The sequence below is a fragment of the Corylus avellana genome, chromosome ca1 (genome assembly GCF_901000735.1).
Source record: "Corylus avellana chromosome ca1, CavTom2PMs-1.0".
Lineage (NCBI taxonomy): Eukaryota > Viridiplantae > Streptophyta > Magnoliopsida > Fagales > Betulaceae > Corylus > Corylus avellana.
Window position 1 is genome coordinate 38,812,031 of NC_081541.1, and position 9,565 is coordinate 38,821,595.

The window sequence follows — 9,565 nt, forward strand, 5'->3', positions numbered from 1 at the left end:
CATTTTGGCCAAGGGGTGGCTGGAACCACCCAGCGTTCCCCACCTTTTTTTTTTTTAATTTTGATTTAAAAAAAAAAAAAAAATCAATTTCTGACGCCACGTGTCAGTTGGCACTGTAGCTGGAACAGTGCCGTTCCAGCTACAGTGCAGGGCTTTCCTTTGCCAAACATAGCTAATATGTCTCCCACCAGAAAAAAATCTCAACCCCTGAAAGGGACTGCGACTCTCTACGGTTCAAATGGAGAGGAGCCAAATACTCGTATTAAAGTAGAGTTTAGGAGCTCAGCCTACTTTTGTATTCTGTATCCCTTTTTGTTCTAGGAAAAAACAATAATTTCTAGATTAGTCATATTGCATTTTTACACAAAATGATTAAATAAATAAATAAACTTACCCCTACATAGATTAAATGCATTTTAAAATTTTAGATGCATTTGTGTATAGTGTCATGCTACATGTACTATGCATAGTTTACATATCTATATAATTTAGTTTTTACTATTTCTTTCACTTTATCTCTTTCTTTAATATTTTCTTCTTTTTGTTTCTTATTTGTCTCTGACGATTTTTGTGTCTCCCGTCTTTCTCACCTCTTTGAAGTCATGATTTTTGTCATTGATTAATATGTAGATACACATCATTGCACAGTATATATTGAGAGTTTAATAGGTTAGAAAAATATATAACTATTTTTTTAAAAAGATCGTTTAGAAAAAATACCGTTGAAAGAATACAATCATTAGAAAAGAAATAAATAAAAAATAAAATGAGTAAAAAAATAAAATTTTAATGATATAAAAAATAATAGATAATCAGATGTATAATGAGTTAATAAATGGGTCGGACCCCCCGACACGACACGGCACGGGAATTCTCACGGGTCACCCGACACGACCCGTGGGACCAGTTTAAAATAATGGGTCGTACCGGGTCAACACAACCTGTTTACTTAAAAGAGTGATTTTTTTTTTTTTAAAAAAAAAAAAATAATAATAATAATAATAGTTTTATAATAATAGTTATAAGTATGAAGAAGAAGAAATACACTTAAAAATCAATATGAAAAGAGATGGATTAAGAAGAAAAGGGAAAAGAAGAGTAGATTACAGGGCTTGGGGAGCTTAGGCTCCAAATCAGCTCGAACCTTCCTTTCTGCAGTAATGGGTGCCTTCTCAGCCACCGTTGCCATGGCTTCCTTTGATGCTTGATCTGTTATGTCGGCGGCAAGAGAGAGAGCGGCAGTGGAGAAAGTGAGAAACAAAGGAAAAATGGAGTGGTGAGAGGCCGAGAGGTCTGGTCCGTGAGCGATGAGCGTGAGGACTGAGGACTAGGACTAGGCGTGGCGTGAGCGGTGGCCGATGAGAGGCCGAGAGGTCTGGTCCGTCTGGATCTGCCAATCTGGAGAGTGGAGTGGAGGAGACTGCAAGTTTGCAACACGGGTCTGGATCGTCTGATGCGTTTTTCACTTTTTTCGGTTTTTCCTTTAGGTTAAAACAAAATTTTTTGTAAAAATAATAATAATAATAAACGGGTCTGGCGGGTCACCCGTGGGTGACCCGTGACACGACCCGTCAGACCCTAATAAACAGATCAATCTGTTTATGTCCCAAACCCGTTTAATGAAAACCCAAATTCACTAATTTCGTGTCGAGTTGTCGGGTCGTGTCAAAATTGACAGCCCTAATTGGCTAATTTACATAGGAATCACTACTCACATAAATAAATTCTTACCATTACAAGCTTCTATTCCTCACAAAAAATAAATAAATAAATAAATAAAAAAGGGCCCAGCTCGGCGAGGAGTAATTACAATTTACAAGCTAGGATTGTTTGAAGGTTCAGAGTTGGTGCAGAAGAAAAGTGGGTTGGTGAAGGAAAAAGACAAAGTTGCATCGTTGTCGAGCCACCCACCCACCTTCGTGTTGAGCCGGCAAGAGGTATTAAGAGACAGTGCAGAATAAGAAAAGAGTCTTTTATACACGTGAACAGTATTTCTTTGTTGTAAATGTGTTGGTGATCTGTTATAACGAGTTAGAGTTAGTTGTTAGTAGTTAGAAGACTTGTTAAACTTATAAATACTTCTTCGTGTATCTCAAAACTCTAGTAGCAGCATCTAAGTGAGATTGTCTAGGTTTATCCATAAACTGACTTAGGATTTGCACTGAGTATGCTATATCTGGTCTGGTGATGGTGAGATACAAAAGTCTTCCAACTAACCTCCTATAAGAAGTAAAATCTGATAAAAGAATACCCTCATCTTTTGACAACTTCAAATTCTGCTCAATTGGAAAACTGACAGGCTTGGAAGCAAGTAGTCCTGAATCTTCAAGAATCTCTAATGCATATTTTCGTTGACATACAGAAATACCAGCAATGGATCTAGCAATTTCTAGTCCTAAAAAGTATTTCAAAGGTCCTAAATCCTTCAACTTAAACCTATCATTCAAGAGAATGATAAAATCTGCAACTGCCTTAGGATCATTGCTGGCTATGGCAACATCATCAACATAGATTAAAAGAGCAATGTAAGAGGAACCTTGGAGCCTTGTAAACAGAGAGTAATCTGCCTTTGACTGAGTAAAACCAAGGTCTATTAATGTGGTAGAAAATTTGGAGAACCATTGTCGGGAAGCCTGCTTCAAACCGTACAAGGATTTTATTAATCTGCATACCTTATTCTCCCCCTTGCTGCCAAAACCAGGAGGCATAGCCATATAGACTTCTTCATCTAGGTCTCCATGTAGAAACACATTATTCACATCCAATTGATGCAAAAACCATCCTTTAGCTGCTGCAAGAGCTAAAAAACACCTCACTGTTGTCATCTTGGGTACAGGAGAAAAAGTTTCATGATAGTCCATCCCTTTTTACCTCTATTACTGCTATAGTTTCAACACATGTAAAGTTACCAAATGGATCTATAGCTTCTGTCACACACATAGGCACTGTCAAACTTTCAGACAATCTTACATTGACTGAAGTTTTGTGTGTTCCATCTTTTACCTTCAATCTCATTTTAGCTAGCAAACTTATTAAAAATCTAAGATGTTGTCTCATCTTCTTTGCTGGATATTGTTTTATACAGAATCTGTACCATTGGATATTGTTTTGCTGGATATTGTTTTATACAGATATTGTTTGCTGGATATTGTTTTATTCAAAAAAAAAAAAAAAAAACAAGTGGAAAACAGAGACTGAATCAACTCATTGATATATTAAACTCAATCTGTTTTGAGATACACGAAGAAGTATTTATAAGTTTAACAAGTCTTCTAACTATTAATAACTAACTCTAACCGGTTATAACAGATCACCAACACATTTACAACAAAGAAATACTGTTCACATGTATACTATTCACGTGTATAAAAGACTCTTGTCTTATTCTGCAGTGTCTCTTAATAAGAGGGACCAGCGGATTTCCACTGAAGTCAGAAGAGTTTGTTGGTAGGCTTTTAAGAAGAAAAGAACTGGTTGGTTTTGACCAAAAAATATAAGCACCCTTTTGTTGACGAACCCCCATTAAATAGATGATAGGACAGGGCCAAAGCAGAAACTACTTCTTTCTTGTGTTGCAGCTGGGAAGAAATTAGTGCCATAGGCCATAGCTTATATCCCATATTGAAAGCTAGAAAGGAAATAGGCTTCTACTGATCATGGAGAACCAAACCCAGAGAAAACCCAGAATTCTGTGCCTCCATGGCTTCAGAACAAGCGGTGAAATTCTCAAGAAATTGGCAGGAAGATTGCCCCAAACCGTGCTCGAAAAGCTGGACCTTGTCTTCCTCGACGCCCCGTTTCCTGCTGAAGGAAAGTCCGATGTGGAAGGAATTTACGATCCTCCCTACTATGAGTGGTTCCAAGCCAACGAGGTTTTACATCTTTCCCGTATACTATTGTTTCTTCTTTTTCGCAGTGAAAACAGAGTACGTTTTAGTAACTTACAAAGGTTGTTTTGTTTTAGGATTATACCGAGTATACGAATTTTGAAGAATGTCTTGCATACATGGAAGATTACATGTTAAAGCATGGTCCTTTTGACGGTGTACTGGGCTTCTCCATGGTGCGATTCCTGATAACAAATTTCTTACCTTTCACTATGATTTTACCATCTCTAATTTGTTTATTGTTGTTAAACTGATAAATGGATTTCAGGGAGGAATGTTAGCAGCTTTATTGCCGGGAATGCAAGAAGAGGTAGAAGAAACTTTTATGTTCAATTTCTTTAAGGCATCCTTTTGGTAGCATTTTCTTATGTTTTTATTAATGTTTTCTACCAATTAAGTCTTTGTGATGAGGAGTAGGAGAATTAATAAGGGTAACTAAAGTGAAACAATGGTGTGTGAATTGTAGGGTGTGGCTCTTACTAAGGTACCGAAGATAAAGTTTCTGATAATAATATCAGGGGCTAAGTTTGGAGGATCCAAGTATGGGGCGCCTAAGCTGGCTGCTAACGCTCTTTCATCTCCCATCAAGTGCCCATCTCTCCACTTCATAGGTAATTTGAAGTTTCATAATGCCCTCTGCATATTTTATTATATACACCTTTGCTGCTGCAAGAACTCCATGATTTTATCTCCTAATTCTCTGCCAAAGATTTTTGAGAATATTGGCCAATGGGGAACAGGAAAAAAAAAAAACCCAATTTGGGATATTACCTATTGGCCATAACAATGAGGGATAATGAAGTGTAGCTGGTGAGCATATGCAAATGAGCCTTAATTAATCTTTCCCAATTATATGTGGGTTTAGATAATTCATCCACGAAATATCTCATTTTTTGTTATTTGTCTCTTGTACTGTAGGGGAGAAAGACTTCAATAAGGAAGATGGGACTGTTCTACTGGAATCATTCGTGGACCCTGTTGTAATTCATCACACCAAGGGTCACACTATTCCTAAACTTGGTTAGTAGTATTACTCAATTTCTGCCACATGCATACCCTCCACATTTTGATTTTGCCTAATATGTAAGGATGCCGGGTTACTTCATCTAATAGATTCTCCAAATCTCACTTAGGCTCCATTTACTTCGACGTAAAATAGTTTTCAGAAAATGATTGTTGTATTTTACGGTGTTTACTTCGACGTAAAATAGTGGTCAACAGAAAATATTTTCCGTTTGACCGAAAATTCTTCTTTAATTTTCGGGAAATGGTTTACGGTTTTCAAAACCGTAAACCATTTTCCAACTATGAGCATCTTATTCTTAAATCGATGGACCTTGCCATGACCCGCTCAGAACCTCGCCGGGACTTGATCGGACCCGCCCGGGACTTGCACGGGACCCGCCCGGGACCTGACCGGAACTTGACCAGGGCTCGCCCGGGACTTGCCCGAGACTTGACTAGACCTGCCGAAGACCCGCCCAGGACTTGCCCGGTTGGGTTCCGGTCAAGTCCCGAGCAGGTCCCAGGCAGGTCCCGGTCAAGTCTCGGTTAGGTACCGGGCGGGTCCCAGGCAAGTCCCGGTCAGGTCCCACCGGTGTCTCGGACAAGTCCCGGTTAAGTTCCGGCGGAGTCCCGGGCAGGTCCCTGCGGGGTCTTGAACAAATCCCGTGCAAGTCTAGGTGGAGACCTTATTGGAAAAAAAATATATAAAAAAAGATATTAAAAAAAAAATTATTTTCCATGTGCAAGTAAACACCGTAAAATGCTTTCGACGGAAAATATTTGCAGAGAAAATGGCTTTCCTAAAAATATTTTACGAAGGAAATCATTTTACGTTGAAGTAAACGGAGCTTTAGTTTGATAGGTGTTTGGATTAGCCTAAGCCGACAGAGCCCAAGCTATCTGAACACTTATCAGAGCAGGTGAAGCTCGGACAAGCTCTCACACGAGACTACCCATTGCAATGCAATAAGGCAGCCTCATTGTCCGCTCTCTAAATCCTTCAATATAATGACCTGTGGATATGATTTCAAGAATGAAAAATGAAGATCTAATACTAGATTTGTTTTTTTGTGCAGATGATAAGGCCGAGGAAACATTGCTAAAGTTCATTGAGAAGATTCAAGCGGTGCCGGGACACGAAGAATAGATCTGCTTAGCTGGGAAGGCTGCTTTATTGCCTAGGATTCTCATGAAGCATATTCGTATTCTTCTTCTTAAAATTGTATAATACTCTGTGCCGTCAATGGTCAACAATGGTTAACTCTAATAAACAAAGATATTCGTTACTTGTTAGCTTTACATTTGAGTTGCAGAGGATCTCTGTTTTTTCTCTTGATATCAAATTCTCGCAATTCTATTTAGTTGCCTTCTTCCGTTCTTTGTACATAGAATGAAAAAGGTTGTATAGACTCCTTGACGCAACACAACAGAAGAACAACATAAATGAATTACATCTCAAAAAGAGAAAACACACTCTTAATAAATTTAGTTAAGTTAAAAGATAATATATATAAAAGAGATAAAAGATAAAGAAGAAAACGAAGGATAAAATATTAAAGATTCCCAATACAACTCTTCTACGGACTTCGTGAAAGACCCCGGTTGTCGCTAGCGTTAATCAGCTTCATGTAGAACGCTATAACCATTAATAGACTTCAACCCATAGATGATTTCAATCATCAACGTTCAGAGGAATTCAACCCAATGTACACCAAATGCTCAAAGGACTTCACTCAAAAGACAACTTCAACCACAATCGTAACCGAAACAATCACAAAAAAAAAAAAAAAAAAAAAACTAACGACCATGTGGCAGATAATCATAACTATTGATCATGTGATGTCTTCTGAGTTGGTCAAATTTCTGCATCACTCCCTGTTCTTCCTTATACTCATGACTCCAAATAGACTAATTGATATGACATGATTAGACCTAAATCTACTTAATTAAACTTTTGAGACCAAATTGTAAAAGGATATTAAAACTCGAAGTGACAATTGACTGGTAGGTAATGTGTTATGGTGGGTTCTAATTTGGAGTATGGGCATAAGATTGGGCCAGCCTAGCATGAAATAAATTTAAAAGCTTAACCTTTTGTATTTCATCAATTCTTGAGCAGCTTTTGATGTATTGATTAGGAAGGTGAACATGGACAGTGAAGCGTATCGGATTGTTTTAACTTTTAATATTGGTGGAGCACAACGTAAAGTTTTAAGCGATAATTTGGCCACCCCCTGGCGAGCCATTGGGGGTGGCTTGAGCCACCCCTATCTTGCAAAAAGGGCTTGGGGGTGGCTCGGCCACCCCCTTTGGGGCAAGGGGTGGCTTCAGCCACCCTAGACCAGCCGGTTGGGGGTGGCTCCATGGCCTTTGGGGGTGGATCGGCCACCCTCAAAGGCCAAACCCATTTTATCATGGCCTTTGGGGTTGGATCGGCCACCCCCAAGGGCCAAACCCATTTTATCATGGCCTTTGGGGGTGGGCGATCCACCCCCAAGGGCCAAACCCATTTTATCTTAAAATGGGTTTGGCCCTTAGGGGTGGCCGATCATCGCTTGGCCTTTGGGGTGGCTTCGGCCACCCCCATGAGCCGGTTGGGGGTGGTAGAAGCCACCCCCAACCGGCCGTCGCCACCTCCATGTCACAATATGTGGTGGCCGGCCACCCCTTGTGGCCAACATGGGGTGGCCAGCCATCTTTTTTTTCGTTTATATTTGTTTTTAAATTTTTATTATTTTATTATTTATTTATTTTTAAAAGTAAAATAATAAATTAATATTATTTTTTTAATGAGTCACGTGGCGGGTTGATGGCCTTAGGATTTCTCTTTAGAAATTATAGCTATCAACTGAATCATTTCCGATCCATTTTGAACTGAAGAGGATCCTTGTCCCAATAGGTCCTCCTCGTTTAAAGCAGCTGGTCAAGGTTTAATGCTTTTTTAAAGTAGCAGGTGTGCTGTCAATTTTCAAATCAAGGATTCGTTTGTTTTATTGAATGTGGCGTAGGCTTATCTATATGTTGTGATCTACGCCATCAAAACCATTTCTTCACTCTACCCTTCAACTACTTCCATCAACAGCGCTGTGTTTCACTTTTGAGCATTCCTTCACTCACATTCAAGAAATGGCAGAATGACTTCTCTTAGGCACTGTTGATCGAATCATTGAGAGTTTGGGCTCACCGGCTGTCAAAGAGATCGGACTGCTCTGGGGTGTCGAAGATGAGCTTCTAAGGCTGATGAACACCGTTTCAACAATCAAAGCTGTGCTTCTGGATGCTGAGCATAAACAGGCTAACAACCCTATACTTAGAATTTGGCTCGAAACGCTAGATGATTCCTTTTATGATGCGGATGACTTGCTGGATGCTATTTCCACGGATGCTCTACAAAGGGAAATATTGACCCGTGATAAGAAGGCAAAAAAGGTACGCATTTTCTTTTCCAAATCAAACCAACTTATCTCTCGTTTTAAAGTGGCCCATAAGATTAAGGCCAAGATTAAGGCCATCAGAAAGAGGTTAGATGAAATCTACTACGAAGGGCAGAGGTTCAACTTGGATGTACGCAAGGATGAAGAGACACGAGTCAGTAACAGTTGGAGGGATAGTGACGTTATTTCGTTTGTACATCCGACAACAGTTATTGGTCGAGAGGATGATAAGAAGGCTGTTATAGACCTTCTGATGAACTCCAACGTTGAAGACAATGTTTTAATCCTTCCAATTGTTGGCATCGGTGTATTGGGAAAGACTATACTCGCTAAATTCGTATACAATGATCACCAAATCGTTGAACATTTTGAGCTCAGAATGTGGGTGTATGTCTCTTATTCCTTCCATGTTACAAATATTGTTAAAGTAATCTTAGAATCTGCCACATACACGATACAACCGGCTGTTGAAATGAATACACTGGTAGGTCAACTTAAGGAAATAATCGGTGGAAAGAAATACTTCCTCGTGTTGGATGATGTGTGGAATGAGGATCATGAAAAATGGTCTGAATTGAAAGAAGTGCTGATGGGTGGTGCAAGGGGCAGTAGAATATTAGTGACAACCCGCAGTGAAATCGTTGCAAGGACCATCCGCCAGGAAAGCGTTGCAGGGATTATTGGGACTGTTAAATCATATTCCTTGAAAGGTTTAGATGAAGATGCGTCATGGTATTTATTTAAGCAAAGGGCATTTAAGATAGGACAAGAGCCGGAGAATTCAATCATTGTCAGACTTGGGAAGGAGATCGTACAAAAGTGTTTAAGTGTCCCTCTGGTCATAAGTACAATTGCAGGTTTACTGTACTCCATAAATTCAGAAAAAGAGTTGTTGTTTGTGAAGAAAAATGGACTCTCAAGAATATCTCAGAATAAAAATGACATCTTACCAACTTTGAAGCTAAGTTATGATCATCTCCCTTCACATTTAAAGCACTGCTTTACTTATTGTAGTTTGTTTCTGAAGGATTACATGATTGATAAATCAACATTGATTAAGCTTTGGATAGCACAAGGGTTTGTCAAGCTATCGGATCAAAACCGATGCTTGGAAGATGTTTGTGATGAGTATTTTATGGATTTACTATGGAGATCATTCTTTCAAGAACCTGTAATGGATGAGTTTGGTAACATAATTGGATGCAGAATACATAGCCTCATGCATGATCTTGCCATAAC

At 39.2% G+C, this 9,565-nt stretch overlaps 2 protein-coding genes across 2 annotated transcripts in view; both read left to right on the top strand.

Moving 5' to 3' along the window:
* Positions 1-3,446: 3,446 nt before the first annotated feature.
* On the top strand, positions 3,447-6,191 carry LOC132178451 (uncharacterized). Its single transcript, XM_059590891.1, has 6 exons — positions 3,447-3,872; positions 3,965-4,063; positions 4,156-4,197; positions 4,354-4,498; positions 4,806-4,907; positions 5,969-6,191. The coding sequence occupies exons 1-6, from the start codon at positions 3,657-3,659 to the stop codon at positions 6,037-6,039; spliced, it is 675 nt and encodes a 224-aa protein (XP_059446874.1). The 5' UTR covers positions 3,447-3,656; the 3' UTR covers positions 6,040-6,191.
* A 1,941-nt stretch (positions 6,192-8,132) lies between these two features.
* LOC132171778 (putative disease resistance protein RGA3) overlaps positions 8,133-9,565 on the top strand; it is a 2,130-nt gene continuing 697 nt past the window's right edge. The window contains exon 1 of the mRNA XM_059583180.1: positions 8,133-9,513. Coding sequence (XP_059439163.1) covers positions 8,133-9,513 — 1,381 coding nt within the window. The remainder of the gene's footprint in view (positions 9,514-9,565) is intronic.

Excerpts from the sequence above, each read along its gene's own strand:
- LOC132178451 (XM_059590891.1), top strand. The coding sequence starts at position 3,657 with ATGGAGAACCAAACCCAGAGAAAACCCAGAATTCTGTGCCTCCATGGC. Across the intron at positions 4,499-4,805 it reads CCCATCTCTCCACTTCATAG|GGGAGAAAGACTTCAATAAG; the intron begins GTAATTTGAAGT and ends CTTGTACTGTAG. Across the intron at positions 4,908-5,968 it reads TCACACTATTCCTAAACTTG|ATGATAAGGCCGAGGAAACA; the intron begins GTTAGTAGTATT and ends TTTTTTGTGCAG.